The sequence below is a fragment of the Vespula pensylvanica genome, chromosome 22 (genome assembly GCF_014466175.1).
Source record: "Vespula pensylvanica isolate Volc-1 chromosome 22, ASM1446617v1, whole genome shotgun sequence".
In the NCBI taxonomy this organism is placed as follows: Eukaryota; Metazoa; Arthropoda; class Insecta; order Hymenoptera; family Vespidae; genus Vespula; species Vespula pensylvanica.
The window spans coordinates 398,583-423,016 of NC_057706.1; the positions used below are offsets into that span (position 1 = coordinate 398,583).

Below are 24,434 nucleotides of genomic sequence, written 5' to 3' on the forward strand. Positions count from 1 at the left end.
ATCATCTTTATTTATTAGCTTCGTTATGATTTCTACCTAAAGCGCATTACTTTTCGTTCGATGCCATTTTCAAGTATGACCAATTCGGAATCGTATAATTGCAAACTATGAAGTGGTATTAAAAATCGCCAGAACGAGCACTGATCGATCGATGAAGCGCCCTTACGAATTAAACATTTTCGCTCTTTGAAAACGTCATACGTAGTAGCGTAACGAGCGTACCAGCTGGACCGAGCGACAACGACCAATTTATATCGGCTTTGATTTGCAACGTATGCCGGCGTCGTTCGCGTTTATCGAAAAAAGAAAACATTACTTCCCGAAAGCTCGATAACTATTTATTTGAAATTAATATAGTTAGGGTAGATTCGCGCTCCCCAAAATTCTTACAAATCGTTAGTCGTTCGGTCTCTTCCAATGTTCCAATCCCCCTGACTCTGGTTTGGAAAAAATAACGATACATACGCGGTCGAATCGAATCGATCGAGAACCGAACGAACATCGAACACCGAACATCGAGGAACGTGAAACTTTACGATCTTTTTTTCGCTCCGAAGGTAAAGGAAAGGAGGAAGGAGAAAAAGCCAGTAATCCAAATTTTCGATGGAAAAACGAAGGAAAGGCGAGAGACAAAGGGGCCGATGAATGAATTTCAAAAGATAATAGAGGGACTCGCCTGCCCTTTAGAAGCCCAGCACACCGTCAATGATTGCAAAAATACGAAGGACGCTCTGCCAGTTGAATAATGACGTTTCGTCTCTGGAAAAATTGAATTCTTTCAATTTATTTTCGATTTCAATTCCGTCCGCAAAGGTACGCGCGAGCCATTTGTCGTCGTTGCTTGTCGGTGTGCAGCCGAACCGCATAAAAGCACTCCATTCGTTCGCGGTCGTAATATACCGGCAACGGCCCTCCGATGGATTAAACATTGACGAGAGAACTTTTTAAAGCGGATTCCGGGAACCACGCCCGATAGGTGTAAAATATGTAGCTACAACGGAGCGTTGGTCAGGACGGATGAAAAAGTTGACTGAGATAGGACGAGAGAGGGAGGGAGCCGCGTGTGCATATACGGGGTGTCCCATTTAAACGAACCACAAAAATATCGTAGAAAATATCTACGGGTAGGTTTTACGACAAAATATTTGAAACGTAAAACGAGAATGTCAAGCGAATGTCTTTTTCAGCAGCTTTCGAGCTGCGAACCTCGATGGATCCTCTTAAATGAATCACCCTGTACAGGAACAAAGCGACGAAAAAAGAGAAGAAAAAAACGTAGCGACATCGAGAGGATCGAAAGGTACTGCGTTCGCTTAATGACGGATAATGCAGGTATTATACGGGCGACCGATGTTCACGATCGATCTCTATATATCCGCGCGTGATTGCATTAATCGGCTTAACGGTCGTGCATACATCGCCAAATAAATTGGCCGTGATCGACGTTTAGTCGTGCACCCCTACGGACCGTATCCGTACCCTCGTCGTTTCTCTCGACGTAGCCGTCGTAATGCCTCCCGAAAAAAAAGACAACTTCGGGTTACCAACCTTGACGTTCATCCGCGAGCCGCTTACCGAAAAAAAGACAACTTTGGGTTACTAACCTTGACGTTCATCCGCGAGCCGCGTACCATTTTCTCGAGCCTTTGCGATCCCCTTTGCGACAAATTATTTTCGTTTCACTCGATCGACGAAACGTCCGAGAAATTAGAGATTTCGCGGACGAAGATACGTTCGAGGCGCGCAACGTCGCGAGCTCGAGGAATAAAAGATTATGACGTTAATAGAAAGTTCCTAGTCGAATCAATTTCGTTAGCCGATATATACCGCCGATGATATATCGTGCGACTTTGTCGCTCGTAGAACGCTCGCGCTCTGGATAAGTACGAACGTACGTATCGCACCTACGTACGTATTTACGAAACGAAGCTTTCCAAATCGAGAACCCGCTCGTGTTTGCTCGTCCGTTTCTACAGAAGATTAAGTCTACGGCAAAGTAACTACGGCAAAGCGTCGGATAATAAATCGACGAGACGACTGCTCGAACGTAAGACCAAGGCGGAAGACGTCGGCAAGGAGGCACGAAAACTTCCTCGCTGGTTTCGGATGGCAGCCAGAGTTGCGCTAGAGCTTCTTATTGCATAATTTTCTAAGTGGCCAAGAGCTTTGTCTTTATCGCAAACTCGCTACGCGGAATGTTGTTTCGCTTCTCTGTTAATTAACTAATTATAAGACCGAACGTTCACGGGCGCGCTCCGAGCTTTAGCAGCGCGAGTCGTCCGCGTTGCTCGTATTCTCCTTTAAACTTCTCCGCAATTATATTACATAAGAGAGATCCACGAATCGCGTTCGGACGAATTTGACGATTTCCGTCCTTCGAAGTTGTGCAATTAATCTTTCAGTTTGATTAATCGAATTTCTCTCAGAGCGCTACATCAAAACGAAACTCTCCATAGAAATTCTCTACTCTAAGTCGAATTTATACGTTTCGATAAAATCGCAAACGATGCACCAACGTAAACCGTTAACAGCAATCGATACGCGGACACGTCGACAGGCAGGAGAAGTAACAAGGTGCATAAGTTGATCCCTCGCACGTGCAGCGAATGCAGAATCGAACGCAAGATGGTGGTGCTTCTATTTTAGGTGGCGGACATTCGTATTTTACTCGACAAGGTCGTATCGGGCATGGTCCCGCTACGCATATGGTCGGTGGCGGTGGAGGTGAACAGGGCCGTTCTCTGCAGATCTATAAATTCGTTATACTCGGTTAGAGATGAGAAAGGTTCCTAGAAACGTCTTAAATCGCTCGAGACGATTGATCAACCGTTATCCTTGCTTTCCTTTCTAAGCTTCGCGAAGATCTATCGATCGGCTATTGATAGATCTTCGACGGATAACGCTTGCGAGATTGTACCTTATTTCGCGATCTTTAACCTCGTCAACGAGAACGAAACTTCTCTCTTTCGAGTAGAGTAACTTGTAATAATTACGCGCGCGAGAAAGAATCGGAAAGGTATTTCGAGTTTTGTAAAACGAGGTGCGTATCGTTCCAACGAGCTAATCGTTGTACCAACGAGAACGGAAAAAACTGCGTTAGATACGTTCCGGTGCTTTCCGGGATAAATCTCGAGTGCAAATTACATTTTTCAAACGTTTCGAAAAAGTGATGGACGTACTAATGGCAAGCACGTGGGAGGTGGACAGCATCGCTTAGGTGGACACTGCTGCATCGGTGGACAGCCATCCTTTGGACAGCAAAACGGCGCTGGTCTTGTATGACAGCACGGCGGGGGTAAAGTGCTCGTACGCCTTGCCTCTCCGCAGCTAGTCCGACAAGACATTTTTCTTCTTATACAATACTACTAGGAGCTAAAGGAAATCCTTGCTGAAACTTCCTCCCAGATTTACGATCAAGCTTTTACGACGGAGAAAGAAAAACCCATGAGAAACCCGGACGAGTATTAATTACTGGCTACATTTTGAAAAAAGTTCTTTGATAAACTGACGCCTCGTCCTTGTCGCGTACGTGTCCGCTTGTCCTTTGCTTTCCTTTCTTCTTCTTCTTTTTTTTTTTTTGTTTTCTTTCTTCGCGTTCGACTATTTCGAGATTAAATCACGTACTTCAGATAAGTATCCGTAGAACCTGCTTTCTCCTCGTTGTACTCGTTTTTGCGTGAATTTTTACAACGAAACGATTTTGCTTCTTTCTTTATGAACTCGGATGAGAAACGATGTTCCGCTTTTAGGAACAACTTTTGAAAACTGGATTTCCGCAACAGTCGTACCACTTTAGACAGCAACACGTCTTTCGAATTGGTTTCGGACAAAGATAGCAAGTTGGTTTAGTCGGACGATAACAGGGTGCATACGTCGATCTGTATAACCAGAAAAAAAAAACCGTACACGATTTTTCCTAGAGATGCGCGAATTGAAAGGAGAGAAAAAAAAAGAAAAATAAAGATAAAAAATAAATGTTTATATCGATATCTACTCGTTTACCTGTCACAAGTGTACGTCAGTTGAAATTGAACGCTGGACTGTCCGCAAGTTGGTGTACAAGGTGAACGTGGTAAACACGGTGGACACGGTGGACAAGCTGGATCGTCGCAAGGTCGTTTTTCAATGCAACGCGATGGAACGGAGGGTGGATATACGACGAGAGCTTCCGCGAAAGTCAATGCCATCTTGGTCGAAACGATTGCTAAATAAGTTTAACTTTGACCACACAACCTGATCTCTTTTCGATCATAACGTTTTCAGTTTATTTTCTTTTTTTTTTTTTTTTTTAACTAGAGTAATTTAGGCTGATCAACAGCGTGCATTAAATTTTTTAATCGATAGGTTATACAGCGGCGAAAGTTTGCAACGGATAAAAGAAAGAAAAAAAAAACAAACAAACAAGAAACAAAAAAATAAACCGAAAGAACAAACACGAACATTGATGCGTCTGTTCTATTCCGCACAATTTTCATTCGCTATCGCAAGAAAATAATTATCCAGGAGACGTTGAGAACGCTGTATCTTACATACGTACAAAAAAAAAGACGTTTTCGTAATCACAACAGACATTATATAATAAACCGTATCTTTACAGGGGCAGATACAATGTAAAATGAACAAGGATATCTTTTACGAAATATACACGCATTAAGTTGTACGTTTGATCCAGGAATCGATCGGCAATATTATGTACAATACAACCACGAAAGCGTGTACAACGATAATCGTCGCCGAATCGGCAGCCAGCGTGGTTGCGCACTTTCGAATTTGGCACGCGGTACGTTTACTTTGTCCGTCGATTTCCGCTTAGGTGTCCCTTTTGCACTGTATTTTTTCAATTTTCCAAGAGTCGGGACGTCTAAACGCGCAACGCTCTCGCTTCCTGGTGTATTATTTCATGAAAATAATACGTGAGAAGAGAGAAGAAAGAATTTGAACAAAGAAAAAGGTGAAATGCGAAAAAGTGGAACGAGCCTCCTTTTCTCTCTCTCTCTCCCTTCCCCTCCTTTTATATTTATCTCTTCTATTTCGTACCATTCCCATCTAACGCGCATTAGACATCGCGCTAGAATTTTCCAGGGAAACGAAGCTTGCGTTCGATCGAGCGGACTCACCGTCCGGCTTTCGATTTCCAATCAGCTTGGAATACGCGCTCGCCTAACGTACGCGCGGAGCGAGGGATTGAAACAAGTAGTATAGAAAAAAGGTAAAGGAAAATGAAATAAAAACAGTAATAATAAGTACCTAAGACGAAATGTCAGTAACGAATCGCCGTGGCTGCGTTATATACACGTTTTACCTCTCTCTCTCTCTCTCTCTCTCTCCCTCTCGAACTTTCTTCTCGCTCGCTTACTCTTCTTTTTTATTCTTTCCTTTCTACACGCACGCTCGTATTTCCCGAGAGAAGCTTAAAATATAAGCTCGTCTGGAAACTGAGAAGGACGCCGACGAAATGATCGCACCGATTACTCGCGAATAACAAGCAACGATCGTGATTGGATATGTCTCTTTGTGCTCTGTTCGTGTACGTATACGTGTGTGTTTTTGTTTCGTGTTTACCGTGTACGTTGTGTTGTGTTTATCATTCGATGCTTAAGTACATGACTAACCAAATATTTATAAGTACGGCCGCAATACATAACAATCACGCTTGTGCTTTCTTTATAAACCTTCTATTGTATTCTCTCTCTCTCCCCGTCTCATTGTTCTTTTCGATCTCTTTTTTCCTTTTAATTTCTTTTGATTTTCGGGACGGACGGAAGGTGGCTTCGTGAAAACCATCCATACTGACCTCTGAAAAGTCACGACGACGAATGTTCCTTGATATTTTTATCTTTGCATTTTGTTCGTTTGAACTTTGAACAATAAAAAAAAGATCTAATCGCTCATACAACGATATCGCTTCGCTTTTGGATGCTTTTCGATAAAATATTATCCCTAACTTAAACCTAATCTCTAGAGGTAACGAAAAATATCACAATTTCATAAACGAAACTGCTTATTTTTCCGACACGAACGATAAAATAACCGAGAATAAAAAGCGACTATTGTAATATACATTCTTCGTGAAAAATATGTGTTGCACGACGGGCAAATGGGACGATCACCTACGTCTTTATATTTATGTTCGACGTAATCGTAGGACAATTCGCGAAAAGATAGCTTACGATCAATGATCCCAATTGCCCGAAAAGCGAAACCCAGTCCAGACTATTTGGGGGTTGAGCTTTTTTTCACGAATCCTAGATTCGGTTAGGAAAAAGGAAGCGCTGACATCGTCGCACGCTTAAAGATCGTACAAAACCATTGTTATAATCGATTATTTAGCACATAGTTTAATCGATAATAAGTGATCTTGAGATATAAGCGAATAGACCACCAATATCACGAAATCGACCTCCAAACAGAGACACTATGCTACGCGAATGGTGCTTAAAGAAAGCTGTTAACGGTGGACTTGGCACCCCTTAAATTTACTACGTAGCTACGCGTGTATAAAGCGTATAGCAGTGTGGTAAGAAGGGTAAATTGGCAGGACGGTCTTCTAATATCCAACATCCTCCGAAACTTCTAAAAAATGTAATACACAAAAATATCCTATATAGTACACACGTGTCATGTACCAAGAACGGATCTTTCCAATAAATAAATTTCCTAAGCGAAGACAATATTCTATGAAACTTGACGAGTAATGCGATTAAAGGGAAAACATTCGTCGTCGTTTTTTTCTCAGCCGTATCGGTTCATTAAATCGCACTCTCTCCCTTTCGTTCTCTCTTTCTCTCTCTACCTCTATTTCTATCTCTATCTCTATCTCTCTCTCTCTCTCTCTCTCTCTCTCTTCTTATCGAATTACATTTAAATAACTATTTTATGTACAATGCATACAGCTCGTCCAAGTAACGATCGAGCGCGTATCTCGTAATATCGATTTCACAAAGAAAAGAAAATGCAAGCTTCGCTTCTCTATCCGATTCGCGCTCGTTCATCCTTCTCTCCATTCTTTCGACTTGCTCTGCTTCCGATCCGTTACGAAAAATAAAACGAAAGCGTAGCCACCGCTAATGAAAGACAGAAAGCCCCGAGATGAAATACTACCGCAATATTTTTTTGTTTTCTTTTTTTGTTTTTTTTTTTGTCTTTTTTCTAGTACGAGGGACCAAGGAGTCTCTCTCTCTTGACTTAGCTTCTTGACGTACAAGTCTCGTCAAGGTTGACGATCGTTTTCTATCTGTCTCTCTCTATCTCTGTCTCTTCTGTAGCGCTCCATCTCATTTCACTTAGTTTACTAATTTTATGGATATGCAACGCTTACGTCATGATACATCGTATCTCGATATTCGTGAAAGTATACGTTCTCCTTCGCTCCTATAATCCTCGATAATATTAAATGCAATTCGACCATACGTATAATAGACAACGATAGTGCAGGATTTACTGCTTTCTAATTTCAACATCTAAATTCTTTGTTTATTTTAAGTAACTACGTGCGTTTTGCCGGATAGGGAACGGTAGAGTAGTCGGTGCTTTGACAGCTCGCGATCGTACCCGCCATCTTTATCTTTATCATTCTTCGGACGTTGTCCATTTCGAATACATATCACAGTTTCATCGCGAAAACATTGCCGTTTAAAATATCACGCATTCGATCGACTTCAAACTTGTCGAAAACGAAAAACCGCACGTGCCTAGTACGATCACGAGCCGACTACATTTATTTTTATAGTTTTTTCTCTTTTTTTTTTTTTTTTTTTTTTTTCTTTTTTCCGATTATGAAACGAAGAAACAATAAAAAATAATAAAATGTCTCGAAACGGAGCCATAAGAAGATAGACTCGGTGCAGCGTAATCTCTTGGTGCGTACAATTTTGCGTCTCATGCAGAACAACGATAACCGCTCTCGGCTGGAGCCTAGACTATCAAGATTACTTTTAATATTCGAATATTAAACATCATCGGACGAACATTTAAATATGCAACTAGCAGATATGCGGCTCTTCTTCGAAGGCTGCCCTTCTTCGCATAAGTACTCTTTTTATCGTCGTCTACAGTCTTTTTCTCGATCGGTCGAAGAATATGTATGTGTGGTGTGTGTAATATATATACCGTACACACACACACACACACACACACAGCAGACAGACAGACAGACAGACAGACGTATTATACTTTGAAAGCGCATTTACGTCTCGTCTTCTCTTTCAACATTCCTCCCCTCGTTCTTTCTTGTTGACTTTTTTTGAGCGTGCATCATCGTCGTCGTATCGTCATCAACGTCCTCCTAATATTAACGCGTGCTTCTATCGAGGCTGTGCGCATACTTTGTTTTCTAACTACAATAATTAAGCGATAGAATCTCTAGGATATTCTCTTCTTCCTATTTGCCCTCCTCTTTCCTTTCTCGTATGCAAATTCGTTGCTAAACGCTCGTCGTCTCTTTTTCTCCGTAACACCGCAGCGACAACAATGAGGTACGTGTCAGGGATCGTCGTCTCGCGACGAGAAAAACCAAGCAATGATCCAAATCGAGTTTCGCTCGTCTTTACGGTCAAGAGGAGAATAGACGAAGGGAGAGGAAGAAATCGACTCTTCTTCTTCTCCTTCTCCTTCTCCCCCCTCCCTTCCTTCTCATCTTCACGTATAATACCTACGATCGTGGGTGAGATCGAGGCGCGAGCGTACGTGCAGCCGTCACTATGTGTTCGAGCGAAAGTACTTGGCGACGCTGTTCACGAACTCCTGGCGCTACAATTGCACCTGGAAGGCCTGAGTCGCGTTAGGAACGACGAAGGGATTCGTCGTCGTCGACTGCCGAAGATTCCTTGCCGCTATTTCCGCCCATTCGGCGTCGAAAGGATCGGAAGGACCTCCTCTACTCGCTTGACCGCTCATCGCGGCCGAGCCGAGAGAGAGAGCCCTCGCGTGTAACGGCGGTGCTCTTCGTGGACTGGTCGAAGCTTGCGATACGGACGAGATCGGCTGAGGTGCCGTTGATACCACCGGCACCGCTCCCGTTATACTACCCAGCCATTGTTCGGGTTTTGGGAGAGTACCTGCCGCTGCTACCGGCTGAACCTAAATATTCGCAAGAGAAACATTTTGTTATCTAAGATGTAAGAAAGTTAAGTCGACGCGTAATTAAATCGTTACAATTCTCGGAACTTCCGTGCACATTCCGTCCACCATTCTCTCATCGAACGCGTTACTAATTCTTGAAACCTCTAATTCTCTCACCGGAGTCGTAGGAATAGCGATCGGGCAAATCCCAGAGCCGTCACTGACCACGGCCGTGGCCAACGAGGAAGAAGCCGAAGCTATACTGGCGCTAGGAGAGGTGCTCCTTGACGTTGCGACTTTTTTTACCGGATTATTCACTGGAATCGACGATTTGTTCGCCGCCACCGCCGTAGAAGCACTTCCGAGCGAAGAGGTAGAGGCCGTGCTAAAAGCGGGACTGGCCGCTGTAGGCGTCCCAAAGACACCTACGCTGGACGCGGGAGTGCTCATAACCACGGGCGTGGCTGCGCTCGTCCTCGGAAGAATGGGACTTAAGTTACTGGACTTGTTCGGAACGGGCGTAAGCCTAGGATTCACCGCGAGAATCGGCGATGGGGATGACTCTTGCCAACTTGGTCTCACGTCGTTCAAATTCGCGATATCCTCGTTCTTGTCGTCGTCGTCGTCGTTGTTGTTGTTGTTGTTGTTGTTCAGGTTCGGCCCGTTTTGTAATTTCATGTCGTCCAGCGAGCTGCTACTCGTTACTGAAAGATGACACGAATCGGAGATTAAGGACTTGCCTACTTTAACATATTTTTTATCGAATCCGTGTGTCTTACCGGGAGGAGTATTGTTCGTGTTCATGAAAAGTTGCTTCGCGACGGAACTGGTCGTGGCTTGAGAAGGCAATGGTCCAAAATCGTCGCTGCTCGAAAGCAAGGAAAGTCCGTGGGACAACTGTTGACACATCGCAGAAACGCTATCCTGTCCACCTGGCGATATCTCCGGTATTGGGCTCACTGTCGAGATGAAATATCTTTGCTCTCGTCACAGACTTTCTCCCTACTTCTTAGATAATTAATTACGTTCACATAATGTACGAACAAGTACAGCGAATTGGTGCCGAGTACTATCGAAATGCATGCCGTACACCACACGTTTGGGAACGCGTAACAAAGCGTGAAAATGAAAATAAGAGAAAAACACTGGATCAAACAATTGGCCCAACGAATTGGTAGCTGTTGAAGCACGAGGGACAAACTCTTCGCGTACAAGCCAGTGTTTCGTTCAAACGAGAATATTATGGGCTCTCTACTAGGAACTAGCTCTAGAACTAGGGAGGGGGAGGGCGAATTGAAACTATTTTAACGTTGGTTCGAATAAAATTTTATGCGTCGAGGTCGTGTCGACGCCGAGCGTGACTCGTTCTCGGTCTGATCTTTACCAAACAGCCGCCATTCTATTTTTCGTCGTCGAAAACGATCGAACCAACGTTAATTGGACTTCCATTGATCCAGAATTATCCGACTGACTGTTCGTGTCCTCCTAAAAACGAGGGTAGTACTCACTGTGCAAGAACGAAAGTGTGTATCGTTTTAAAACATCAAATACGATGGGATTAGGCTACAACGAAATTTCGATAAATTTCTGTGTCTAGCTACGCGTTCGTTTCTTTTTTCTCTTTTTTTTTTTTCTTTTTTTTTTTTTCTTTTTTTTCTTCCTTTTTTTCTCGATTAAAACGCTCGAATCCGAGACGCAATCGAACAGGTGGCTGACGTATAAACATAAACGAGCACGATCCAAAGGAAACAACGAGGGAGCAGGCAATATGAACGAAGACAATAGAATAATGACCTTCGTCATATCCTTCGTACTCTGTTGTAAAAATCAAGAGAAGTACATCGTTATTGAATTATCGAAGTAATGAGCCGACTTATCGTTAATTTATTACATTTAACGTCGTTAACGTTCGTGTCGTCGAGATATGGCTAGAAAATTACTCACGAAGTTGCACAAAGTCAACGATCGAAACGTACCTGGAGGCTTTAAAGGTACGATGTGCTGTATGGTAGATGGCATTCGCGATAAATCCGTGGGTTCGAGACTGTGACTGCGTGTACGCTCGAGATTACTAGGAAGATCGTTTACGCGTAAACTGAGCTGTCTTTTAAACGGAGACGCTTGATTCAATTGGGTAAAACCCCTGAAGGATCCTTGTCGTTCTAACATAGAAGGCGTGGCATGGGGTCTCTCGATAGCGAAGGGGTTGTACACCTGCTTCACCGGAGGAACATCTATAATGAGAGAAAAACAAAAATAATAAGGTGAAAGCATGACATTCGAACTTTCTTTTCTACGAGGGCTCGTATGGAAAATATAATTCGCCGCAAGGCTCGTTAGAATCATTAAAGTATTTTTTAACGAGTTTCTTGATATATTCGCATTATGCGATCGACGATTACGTTAATACGAATTTAACGTTGTCTCTCCCATAACGCATTACCGAACTATCTTGAACGGATGTACGTAAAAGCGAAAAGGTTCTTAATGGAACAAGACCGACCTACAGCACGCTCACGCGTATCCTGCAATCTTTCGGTAAGACTCGGTTGCCTGAAGCTACCACTTCTCGTAAAGGTCGACGTCTTCGAATCGAACGTCATCGTTACACCGCATTCTTTGTCCCTACGTTGCTTTCTCTCCAGGCACGCGGCAAACGCACATCCAACAGCGTGACTCAATCTTTCACCCTGAAAGAATGTAACTGTGTTAAAATCGAATACGCACGTGAAATCGATCGTGTTTATCTTTTCAATAAGAAAAACTCGAGCAATTAATTTTTTTCGCTCGAGATTATTGTATCGATCGTGCAGACCAATCGTCTTGCGATTACAGAAAGCTACCTTAATCCCATTCGATTTCAGCCATTCTTTTTTTTCCCTTCTTTTATGGTTATAGGGCACGAAAGCCCTCCCTTTTCGTTCACGCCGTTATTAATAATACGTCTATTCCGACCAAGCAACGTCGTATCCTCTCTGCAGAGATCTACCTTACAGTGCGAAAATAGATAAGACAGAGTTCCGACGTACCGACTCCTTCAAGGCCAAAAATCCATGACACATCCACCGCCTGGTCGTACCATCCCTGCATATATAACTGAAGCCTTTTTCGTGATTCCGATCCGGAGCGCAAAAAGAAACTTTCTCGATCGTTTGGTCGACGATCAATCCCTTCGTCTCGTCCTCGACCACGCGCAGTCCATCGCCGGACACATGAAGGACCGCGCGCACCGGCCTTCTTCTGGAATTCTGAAAGAAGGACGACCATTAGCGAATCATTAGCGGACGACCTTATCAACGCAAACTGGACGGCGGCGAATCACCGCTACGAGAGATACGTGCACGTAATTGTACTAACCCTGAGCACCTTCAAAGCCTCCTCGCAAACCTGCATTCCTCTCGACTCGAATACCTCGACGCATCCTAAATACTGTAAAAATTGTTATTATTAACGACGCAAATCAAAAGACGTCATCGAAAAGTTTTGAAATATATCTACACGCGTAACGAATCGATCAATCGATCCTTCTGCTCCTTTTAATGCTAGATCTCCTATTCGTCGTCTTTAATTATCTCAAGGATCGCTCTAACGATAAGCCTACAGGAACAATAACGAAGAGAAATAATCGAGAGAAGCCAATTTGTATCGGATCGATCGCTCTTGGGTGTCACCCCTTCGTTTAACTCGCGACGAAACGACCAGATGGCGATAAGGAACTCGTAAGAGTTTGAGACGGCCCCTTGAACGAGCCAGAGACGTAACCGTATATCCTCTTGAGGAAATCGCGAGAACGACGGTGCTTACCTTAACGTGAAAAGCGCAAGTAGCGGAACGTACTGCACTCTCGTCCGCTTGCCATTGATGGGGCTTACTCGATTCCGGTACGTGTGGATCTTTCCGCCGTCGGAAACTGTCTCGAAAGCTCCGTCGTAGCCGGTCCATCCTCTTTCCCGGCGATCTCTCGCGCTTCTGTAAATGTCGGGGGAAAAAAAGGAAACGTAATTTATCTGGTACAAACACGTTCGCGAATAACGATATACACCCGAGTATTTGTATCCCCCCGCAAAGAAAGAAAGGACGACGAACAGATATATAGAACGACGCAGGCGTGTTCCAAATCGATCGTGCCCCAAATCTCTTCGCTTTAGAGTGTAAACTCGATATAACGATGACGTTATGCGAACAATAACGCAAATAACGCGATGCATCGCGATGATATAATAATATAATTTTTATACGATTTGTCACAGACGACGAATGAAATCGATCGTTTTGAGCGACTTTCCGTACTATACGCGCATTTCGAAGATATCGTATATCTTGCTTCGAGCTGTATCAATCATCGACCTACTCGCGCGCTCGAACGTCAAACGAAACTCCTTCGACCAAATACGTTTCGATAAGACCGAAGGAGAGGAACTTTGAACAGGGATGGGCGTAACTCAGACTCAGCTCCATGCGTATTATAGTCGATGAGAAATGTGGTCTAATTTTCATCTTCTTCCAAAGAACGTTCCCAGAGGATTCTGTCAGAAGTTTGGTCGACGAGTCGACGAGTCGTCGAGACCGTAAAAGCTTCGGAGGAACCTTGAGAAAGTGACCGGTGCGAGAAGGCAGATTCTACCCAACGGTCGTCGTCGTCGACTCGACGACACAAAAAGCCCCTGTGATCGAATCTTGAGGCTGGTTCCCAAAGAATCTTTTATATCGCAACCCCACCTCGGAGTCTCCCCTAATTCCGAGCACGGTCCTTCTCCCCCTAAATCGGTGCCCCTAAGAGCTAACCGTCGGGATCGAGAGCCGAGACCCGCTGGGAAACCTTCTTCTCCGCGTACCTCTTTCTTTTCTCTTCTTTCTTAGTTTCGGTGCGTTATACAACCTTTCATCGCGCTTTCCTCTTCGTTTCCCCGTTTCCTTATAACTAAATCACGTACCTACGTCCTACGCGAGTCTTTTCTCACCTTCCCAGTTTTAGTCCGCACTATCTCGCAAGGAATAACTCGCAAGGATTAAAGAAACCTATCAAACCCGATCGTCGATGTCAACTTTTAAAACGTATTCGCCTTTCGACCTCGCCGTATCTCTCCTAGATCTGTGCCAGACAAATCCGCCTGGAAAGATTATTTTCGTTCGAAGAGGTAATCACTCGGAAAGAAAATCCGTCGAACGTTTGCCTAGTAAGGGATCGATCGCGGAGAGCAAAGTTATTTACCCGTCTTGCGAAATTCCCTCGGGCATCGCCTAATGGATAAGCAAATAGGCCACGCGCGAGCTATGGTCTACGCTGGACAACCAACACCGACTCTATCTCACGACGCTCTCGCAACAAGGCGCCGCGTTGAAGCAGCTTCTGTCGGCTCGTGTTTCTTGCATAAGATCTAACAAATATCAGAGAAATCGACGAAACGTAGGGCCACCACCGGCCGAATCCCTTTCTCGATATCAATCCCAGGCGGGGCATGTGCGTGAGACATGGGAACACGGTTTTTAGGGGCGAGTTCTTTTTCATTCGACTCGTTTATCGATCCGGTCTTTGTACTCGAATGGAAAGAAACGAGGATCGGTGCTGTCGACCGTAGGAACGCGAGATAACGCAAACCGAGGGGGGAGGAAAGAGAAAGGGGACGGAAAGAGAAGGACGGCAATCCGTCGGAATTCGAAAAGGCGTCGCGGCGACCTATAACGATCTATTGAAAACAAAAGAAAATTTATTTCCTTTTCAATCGCGTCATCTCGCACCGATTCAAAGCAAAAGAGAAAGAAAAGGAACCATTGGAATATTCGAACACTCGCGCTCGTTAAAATCGAAACGTAGCGTGTCGAGTGCGATTAAAAGGCTAAGGGAAAACGATCGGAAAGGCTCGCTATTTCGCTATATATCCGCGCCCGATCGCGGACCCCATCCACGTAGTACGACGTGCGCGATCGCGTGGACGTCCACGAGGACGAGCAACGAGCGTATCTCATCTCTGCAAGGTTACAACGATCACTGAAGAGAAGCGAGACGAATTCGCGAATCCCAGCGACATCGCGTATCCCACTCTCGTCGCTCTCCGCCCGTCTTTTTTTTTCCTCGTAAAAATAAGGAACAACGAAAATAATCCACCCTCTGGAACAGAACGACATATCCGTGACGGTACTCGTCGAGGCTCTTGCCACGATGAAAGGAACGTCTCGCTAATGGTTAAAACGTGCGAAAGTAAGCACTCTCGACGCAATCGGATTACCCACGGTATTTACTTAGCAAGGTAATAGGCTTACCAATGCGTCGGAGTAAAACGGTCGCGTGGATCGTTCTTCCATTGAAAACGAATCTACGTTTCGGCCTCGAACGAACGAATCTACCCTCTCGCTGTCCTACCCACCAGCCCTTCGCATCGACGACGCATAATCGTTCTCGAATAAACACTTGCAACGCATTCAACCGGGCCGTCCGGCCATTTACGCTACTTTAGAACGCGGACCGCATCGGTTACGCTCGGTAAGTGTCCCCGCGAGTGCCACGCGACACGTTCAATCGAAGCTCCTTGTTACTTGCCCTCTTACTCGTACGCGTGTACTTGCATCGATCGCAATATCAATAAGCACGTCATTTCTCGTAGAAACGTGTCGCGAATAAGAAGCTACGAGTATCTTTGTATCCGGAGGAAGGTGTAAAAAATTATATTATCACGCGTGTATGCGCGTTAAGACGTTGAGCGGAACATCGGAGTACAAGTTTCTCGGTAGGGGAATTTCGAGAAACGATCGAGGAAGGTACGAGTCGTTCATTAGCAAGTCAAAAAACGTTTCTACGGACGCAAAAACTTTCGACTACGTTCGTTTTTCAAGAGATCTCTAACGCGCAGCCCGTCTTCTCAAATGATATAAATCGTTTACACGAGCTCATAAATATTTTATTACCGTCGTTTGGCGCGTCAATGACAGTCAACTCTTTTTGACCGAGCGTTACGAATGCGAGACGCGAAATGTTTCTACCGTCCCCGGTATCGATCGCGTTTATTTTTATATATTTTTGACGGCTCGCATATCCCTGCGCGTTTCGCGTTTCGCGTTTCGCGTTTCGCGTTTCGCGTTTCGCGTTTCGCGTTTCGCTTCTAAAGGCATTAAAATCGACGAATACGAGTACCGTCGATAATAAACTGCATACGCCAAGATCGAGTCGCGTCGTTGATAATTTCGTTCAATCGAATTACGCTTCTGCACTTCGAGCGGCTCCCCTCCTCTCTCTTTGTGCGACGTACGACGCTTTAATGAGGCCGATACGACGGACTCTGCGTTATTAGCGCCGCCTGTGTACTTGACTCGACGCGATATACGACCAACGTACTACGATTCGGCTCGAACGAGTGTGCGCGCGCGTGTTTATCGATCATATCGTTTAATTCGCGTTTCGTTTCTTCGACCGAACCTTCAAAATGTTAGAATTTTATTCGTACGGGCTACTAATAACGAAACGATCTACCTATATTGTAAAGCGGAAGAACGAAGAGAAAAATGAAAGAGGAGTTGGCGACTTACGTCCCGCACCTTGGTTCGAAGAATGCGAGGAGAGTTCAACCACTTTCTTTTTATCTCAAGTTCATCTATGACTCACTCGCATGTGCAGTGACTAACGCCAAAGGAATCCGAAAGATAGTGCTTCGTCTTCGAGAAAATTTCCGACCTGATAAAAGTCACATTTGAAAAACTATCTTTACATCGATTCCTTTGAAATAATCTTTTCCGATATCGATTTGTGTGTGTGTGTGTGTCATTTGTGGCTATGTCGCTTATATCGTATGAAATATTTTATGTGAATAACATTACACGAATAAGACTCCAAAAGTCTGATCAACGGTCGATCCATCGTTTATAATTCACAACATTTTTCGTCCAACTCTCCTTATAACTCCTTGTGAATCCTTCCGAGTAACTCTTCTCGTATGATAATAGCTCCGACACGACCTTCGAGTGTGAAAGGAAAGATGGCGATGGGGAATGTGCATCTCCACGGTATGCTACGTGTGTCGGATGCAAAAGCGTACGACGCCCGTATGCCTCGAACGTTGCCGGGTCAAAGAAGCGTAGCAATTTCCTGCTACAGTCGAGACAGTAGAGAGATACTCCTTGGTGAAAAGAGAGCTCGGCGACGAATTTGTTTCGTGAATCACGATTAAACACCATGGTAACGAAATGCTCGACGCTTTTAACCGAAAATACAATAATTTTATCCGACACCAATTCTACAATACGTACGTACGCAACGTTTCATAATACACAAATAATTACATAGATAATTACATAGACGAATGAAAGAGTAAAAAATAAAAGTTTTTTGTTCGCGTTTTTTGTTTCAACAAAAAATGTCTAAAGATCGACGAGTGAAGGACAATTACGAATAACGAAACGATACGTCGATTGTTTCACGAATCATATAATGCGAATGGTCGTAACGACCGAACAACGATCATCGAGCGCGGATAAAACTCTATCTCCAATAATAATTTTCATTCCGTAGTATCGCAGATTTTTACCACGCCCGCGGACTGCACCGATTGAAATTTTAATTGAACACCGCGAAAACGAGAGAATTCTCCAGCTTAACTACGTAGAATCCCTCTTTCCAAGTAAATTCTCAGGAGTTCCCCTTCATAATCGCGGAACCATTGTTTTCGCTTCGTCAACGTATTCTCATTGAAGATTTATGTGGCCTTACGCGCGATTCACAAAAGGCGTTCTCAACTTCGTTGGATGATTCGATAGTCAGCTACACATTTCTACCGCGAATTCCTTTTAAATTCGCTTTAATTATTCGCGCAATGCCGAATCGTTTAAAATAAACTTTATGGATATTTAGATTCTCCTCTTCCTGCTTTTTAATTCATTCTCCGGTTAACTTTTGTCAGCGCCAAGTATGTATTTGTCCGTGTGTGTGCACGCGCGCGCGACGCGAAGATGTAATTTGCATTTAAAACGTAAGCTACGGGAAATAACACGTTCGTTCCTTTCAGAATTTCAAGTGGTTTACATTACATGTAAATTTCACGTTGGTAAACGTTTTTCCGTTTCTACAATTTCGCGTGTAACTACAAATATCTCAAACGAGGTTAAAGAAGAAGAACGCTTTACGTGATCTCTCTACATATTGAAAGACGAAATGCAATTAATAGTTATAAACTATTAGTTTCGCGAGGTAAACGATCCGTCTGTTAACCAGCCAAGAGTTCTTTGCACGAAAATTTGGCACGATTCGTGCCATCTTCGAGTTTCTCTTTCTCTCCTTCTCTCTTTTCGTATAACAGAGCTGTCAGCCGATCGAAGACAAAGATCTTTCAGATCCTAGCGTGCCGTTGTGACCTAGATAAGCACCGGTGAAAGCACGTTCGTAAAGAGCCCTAGAGCAATAGCGTTGACGCAAGTTCGTTGACCGCAGGTCGAAACTTAGGGTGCGGCAATTTTCTAATGGTGACACGTTCTCTTCTTTACGAGATCAACTTCGAAAGTCTATGTAAGATCGAATAACTTCAACGTTGATAAAACGATCCCTTCTCCAATCGTACGAATTTTCCAACGTTGCATTCCCTTTTCGATCTATCAATCCCTCGATAAAAAGGAAAATAACCGAAATAAATAAAAAAAAGAATCGTTCGGGAGGCGTAACAGCCTTCGAAAGAAGCGTAGGAAATATATCCGCTGTTGCGTATCCCCTATCTACTTCGAACGATTCCGAAGCCGTTTATAACTCCGTCGACGAGTACCGAGTACCAGGAGGATATGAAAATCGTCGCTACCTGAAATGGCAGCGAGTCTGAGCGTCCAATAGCGCGAGCACCTACGAACGCTTAATCCTTTCACCGCGACAGGTGTTCCGTATGCGGCGATGTTGCTGAATATGATCGAATACGCATACGCCGACAGAGAGATAGAGATAGATGTGTAGATACGGAAAGAAGACAGACAGATAGGTGGGTAGAGGGAGAGAGAGAGAGAGAGAGAGAAGGAGCGAAATATAGACGCACACGTCAACTCAACGACGGCGTATGCAAGAGGACAAAGCCGGTGTCCTTTGCGCTCATCTGCATACATATGGAGTCTAGCTCGCAACAACGTCGCGTACAACCTAAACTCAATTTCGATTTCTGCTACCGAGTCCTGCCATTAACGAACACGTCGTCCCTTTTTGTAGATGCCACTTTTCTCGAACGAACGACCTCAACGTAACGGGAATAATGAGAAAAACTTGATGAAAAAGGATCGTCGAGGAAACGAGAGATGACGCGAAAATGAAATTTTCCAAAAATTCTATTCTTTTTCTTCTTCTTTTCCTTACCCACCAAGGAAAATCAATTATCTAGCTGTCCGCAATGATCAAACTTTTTCGAACGTTTTACCACTTTGACCTACTGGACGAAGACAGATAACGGGTGCGTTAATCGATGAGCGAAAGATCGATGTCTATCTTCTTGACCTACAATCAGCTAACGATCGGTCGGCGCTTCGCATAAATCGTTAAAAAAAAAAAAAAAAGAACGAATAAATAATAAAAATATATCGCCATTATTCGATTAAACGTGACGAACGTTGACAAACATTTACCGAGGAGTTTTCGAAAGTCGAATAAATAAAGTACGTGCAAAGCCATTCTACAAGAGACAAGTAGGCCATTTAAATCGTCGGCCATTGAAATCGAAGGTATGTACGTCGATATTTTAAATACCAGCGATTCCAAGTCCCTCCCTTTGTAACTGCTGAACCAGCGGACATCGGCGTACCACCGGTTATCCTTGAGTTCGATCCCCTCGCTTTGCGCTAGTACGCTCGAACTTGCGCTTACACTTTATACGCGTACCTACGACGTTTATATGCGCCTTTACGATGAGCTTTTCAAAAGTTCAACACGTGATCTACTTACGTAGGAACTGTGTACCAACGCGACACGTTTCTAAACTAAGGTACAATCTGTTTCATCGACTAATTGCTCGTCGAGCGACAACGTGAACAAAGCGACCGAATACACAAAGTCCCTTCCAGAGCTATCATTTTAATACATCTTCAAGATAGTTGTACAAATTGTACCAAACCATTTCATTCTTCGCTAGAATAAATCGAATAATTTCTTATTGAAATAATTTCTTCGTTGATACGCAAATTCAACATACCGGTTATAAATCTTTGAAAGCGATTTCACGGATACTTGGAGTCACGACAACGAAGATTCGCGTCGAACGTTCGTCCTTTCGTACGTACCTACGTACGTCCAGTGGCAAAACAGTTTCATCGAACGAAAGAAGTCCAGACGCGAACCCCGCGAGTTTCTCTCGTCGTGAAAAACCTGTTTGTACGCTCGTGCGTCAACGTTCGAGTGACTTGACTCGTTCGAAAGTGCCGCTACTTCTTTCCTCGAGCGAGTCTCCGCCATCTTTTTCTCTCATCCACACGGCATAGTATAATCGAAGGTGTTTCTTCCTTCTCTCGTCTTCGCGTCGAAACTTATGGTCACGATTAAAGAGAACGTGAGACACTAAAGCGTCGTACGTACGATGAAAACCGTATATACGCTAGAACCTTGAAATCGAGGTTTCTCCAAGTCGAAGCAACTAATACGACGGAATAATTGCATTATAGTTAATCGGTGATAGTAATATTTCGCACGATCGCGATAAGAAATGACCGATGTGTCCCCCCATGGTTTTTATACGTGCACTCTCCTACATACGTACTTACATACGATTTCCTCCTTCATCGATGTGTTCCCGACTAATACTTGCGAGGATAGCGTATATGCTTGTACGCTACAGGCACACAGGCGCATACGCGTGTCTACGTTTATGCGTAAATTAATATGAACGTACCACAAAATCGCCATGTCTAATTATTCGACGGTAATCCGATTGCATCGCAATCGATTATTTATTACGGATGTTTGCATCTTGTTATACAACATGTCGGCGCATACATACAACAGTCGATTATATTTCCGTGACAATGCGTATCAACGTCTTCGCATTATTAAAACGATATTAATCGAGTTTACTCCCTTTCGCGAAATCGATACTATTCGATGAAGAACTCGCTTGAAAAATTCCAGCATTAACGACTCTCGTTGTTCGACAAGTCACACTTCTTTCTTTCACGATCGTCGAATTCTTTTTCTCCTTTATATCGCCTGTATCTCATCGCGTGCATACATTCATTTTTTATTCCAACAGAAATATGTGCGAGAATCGATCGTGCAAACTCCAAACGCGCGACTGTTTTTAAATTGTGATTAATCGAGAAGCGAACGATAAGAGCACCACCTACCTATTATTTAATAGCCGACCTACATCGTCGGTGTATCTTACTTAATATCGCCATATATACTATCCAAAATGATATATCTGAACGCGTTACCGAAGGAATCCATCTCGCGCATTAAACTAATTGATGCTGCATAATTGAACGATAGGCACAGCTGTTTCTTTTTTTTTTTTTTACGCCTAACGTAATAAGTTGTAATTTGAAAATAGTTACGACGTTTTCGAGAGAAACGTGAATAAATACTTCCGTGTTTCTGACCTCGTTCAATGCTTCAATATATCGCGATATCCATGGACTTTTATCGATCATTGGCGTTTACGAAAAGGAACCGAGCGATAATCGAACGACGAGATTTCAGACGTCATCGTGTCTCCTACAATTGGTTTTTTCTCGGAAATAATCTCTCCGTAAAAAGAGAAACAAAAGGAGAAGATGACAGTACACAAAGATAGCGCATAGATCGAGATCTTTTATCTTGCTTTGTCGGAAGGATCAAGGGTATAATTTTAACAAGTATTCGAGCCGACGAACGGCTAGCGAAACGATCGCTCGACTTTGAAATTTCTTAACGAACCGAATCCGCGAATCCATCGGGAAGTCGTCCATCGTTGAACTTTCTTCTTATCCCGAGAAATTCACGAAGCGGTAACTTTTCTGCTTTTGACGGTGAAGCGGTGTTCCGGACGGTCACGACGGCCAAAGGAAATCGAAAGGAACGCGAGGAAATATTTGCTGAAATACGAGCTCACAAAGAACAACCACGTTTTTTGTCCCTTTCCCATGTCTCTCCGCGCCACCTTCAAATACTCGCGATATTTCGAGTTTACGATGCGATAATAAATAAGATCGGTATATAAAGTCTTGTTTCCGAAGGAAAAATCTATAAGGACGACGGACCTGGTACGCCCGATGAACTTATCGCGATGAAGTAATTGCATTGACCGAGAAAGGGAACGTATCGTGATAGGGCGGGGGCGGGACAAAACAAACGAAAGAAAAACAAAAAAGAGAGAAGAGAAGGTCCGTCGCAACGTGGAGAAAAGGAAAGGATCGTTGGAAAAAATTGGCGCGTTCGATCCGACCATAAAAATATATTACGTATACGTACGTATGTCGATGCAAGAACGATCGATCGTCATCGTCGATCAAGGTTATCCACGATGAGGAGCGAGGGAGAAGGAAGGGACAGGGTTACCGAAGCGAAACTTTTGCTCCAGCGGCACGGTAGATAGGTAATTTCTCTAATTAGAGCGCGTAACAAACGCCATGTAATTAAGCTGCACCCTGAGCGTACGTACGAAGGGACGAGACACGCAGCCAGTTATTTCAATGATATCCATCCTTTCTACCACCCTGAACTCTTCCCCCAGTTAAACCATACAAACGTATCGTCGTCTCTACCGGGATTAAAACGCGAGCCCGTAAAGCCGCCGGTTAAAAGCTTCTTCCTCTCTCAACCCTGATAAAAATAAACTTTCCGAAAAGCCACGAGGAGGCTTCTCCGTCGCGGCGTAAGTCGTCGTCCGAAACTTCTCTGCGAACTTCTACGAACGCGAAAATACACGATTCGCCGACTCGCAAAGAGCCACTCGTATCGTCGCTCGACGAAGAGGAATCTATCGAACTTTGTTAATTTTCAATCTTCTTTAGAAAGATAATGCTCGTTGGATCGAGGCTGAACTGTTCATTGCTTTTTCCTTTTTTTTTTTTTTTTTCTACGTAAACTTAAACAGCCATAAATTTCTAATAATCCATATTTATGAGAAATATATGACAAGGAAAATACACGACTATGACGTTGAAAACGGAGGACGTCTAGCTTATCGGCAGTTTTCCTGATTAAACTCGCACGATCTCGCAACAAAGTCTCTCTCGGTCACTAGGGAAATACGGCTACGATCGACCCTGTCACTTATTTATGACACCTCCCTAAGCACTTGAAACCTTTTTAACAAAGATTCGTGACCTTATTTTATTCCCGCTGACGTTCGTCGATCGTTCTCTTTCAGCTAGTCTTAATGATTTAACAAGGATCTTGTAATAATTACGTCGTAACGATTACTACTCGTGGGTTTCTCTCTTTCGTTGATCCATCACGACTTTGCACGATCATACTTTGAAGATCGTATCATTAGCGACGAATCGATCGGATTCGATCCAATTATCGACCGTTTCGATTTATCCTTTCCGCTAAACATTCTGCATAGTTTCTAAAGATACTGATCCATTTAAACAGAAAGTTACCTGAGAGAGTGACAAGGATGTGAGAAACGTCGACGGTAAGACGACGTTATGTAACGGTCACATCGTGGTGACTCGTCAACAGGCATTCCGCGAACTAATATCAAGAATTCCGTACGCACGAACCTCTTACGATAAATATTCAAAGGAACGGACTAACGAAAGAGAGAGGGGGGGGGGGCGTACGAATCAATGACGTCAAGCGGAAGAACATTTTTTTATACAAATTTTAAAGAAATTGCTCGTTACGAAGAGACTTTATAAACAAAAAAAAAAAAATTGATAAAGGTCGAGAAATTAGTCATCGATGAAACATAGTTCAGGTACGTTCAGTTACAGCCTTGAAAAAATTTCTTCTTCTTTGTCACGAATATAAAGATTGCGACGATTCGCTCACGTAAAACAACGTCTTGTCTTCGTTCGTTCCAAATTCGATGCTTGAAAAACCAACGATAAAAGACGAACCCCGAGTCGTTCTCGTCTCGCTGCTTCTCTCGCATCGTATAGACCTTATTCGATGTCCTATAGAACTATTATCTCTAACGGCTGATCACCAATTACGGTACGGTAAATTTGCCATCGGTGATTATTATCGAAGATCGATATCGATGCGATGCTGTAAATCGAGCAAAAATATCGTGATCTCGAAGGAGAAAAAACTCTATGACGTTTACATCGAAAGAAAAGGGACTGTTGTAAAGCAATAGAAAACGAAGGCATAAAGCTTTGGCACGTAATCTAAAAAACAATAAAGTTGGAAAGGAAGTAGATTCAAAGTAGTTCTCGCGGTAGTTTGGAGAAGCTGCACGAGACAGGTCCGACAAGATCGCTCGTTGACGCGCGAAAACGCA

At 43.6% G+C, this 24,434-nt stretch overlaps 2 protein-coding genes across 4 annotated transcripts in view; both read right to left on the bottom strand.

Moving 5' to 3' along the window:
* Nucleotides 1–2,094: 2,094 nt before the first annotated feature.
* LOC122636593 (small proline-rich protein 2B-like) lies at nucleotides 2,095–8,106 on the bottom strand. The gene is made up of 2 exons (XM_043827967.1): nucleotides 3,180–8,106; nucleotides 2,095–2,749 (listed from the first exon to the last, which is right to left on the bottom strand). Exons 1-2 carry the CDS (start codon nucleotides 3,342–3,344, stop codon nucleotides 2,525–2,527), a joined length of 390 nt encoding a protein of 129 aa, XP_043683902.1. The 5' UTR covers nucleotides 3,345–8,106; the 3' UTR covers nucleotides 2,095–2,524.
* A 19-nt stretch (nucleotides 8,107–8,125) lies between these two features.
* The window catches only part of LOC122636589 (protein numb), a 45,033-nt gene continuing 28,724 nt past the window's right edge, over nucleotides 8,126–24,434 (bottom strand). For 2 of the 3 annotated variants that reach the window (XM_043827963.1, XM_043827961.1), the window contains exons 2-10: nucleotides 12,865–13,029; nucleotides 12,418–12,489; nucleotides 12,090–12,308; nucleotides 11,564–11,750; nucleotides 11,037–11,294; nucleotides 10,855–10,875; nucleotides 9,840–10,019; nucleotides 9,238–9,764; nucleotides 8,126–9,078 (exon numbers count right to left, since the gene is read on the bottom strand). In XM_043827963.1, coding sequence (XP_043683898.1) covers nucleotides 8,749–9,078; nucleotides 9,238–9,764; nucleotides 9,840–10,019; nucleotides 10,855–10,875; nucleotides 11,037–11,294; nucleotides 11,564–11,750; nucleotides 12,090–12,308; nucleotides 12,418–12,489; nucleotides 12,865–13,002 — 1,932 coding nt within the window. In that variant the 5' untranslated portion in view covers nucleotides 13,003–13,029 and the 3' untranslated portion in view covers nucleotides 8,126–8,748. The remainder of the gene's footprint in view (nucleotides 9,079–9,237; nucleotides 9,765–9,839; nucleotides 10,020–10,854; nucleotides 10,876–11,036; nucleotides 11,295–11,563; nucleotides 11,751–12,089; nucleotides 12,309–12,417; nucleotides 12,490–12,864; nucleotides 13,030–24,434) is intronic. The other variant, XM_043827962.1, reaches the window with a different exon arrangement.

Bases quoted from the DNA above. Each gene is read 5' to 3' on its own strand.
- LOC122636593 (XM_043827967.1), bottom strand. From the start codon at position 3,344: ATGTCTTGTCGGACTAGCTGCGGAGAGGCAAGGCGTACGAGCACTTTA. The intron at 2,750-3,179 runs GTACGTCCATCA...ACGAATTTATAG, and splicing joins CTCCCACGTGCTTGCCATTA to ATCTGCAGAGAACGGCCCTG.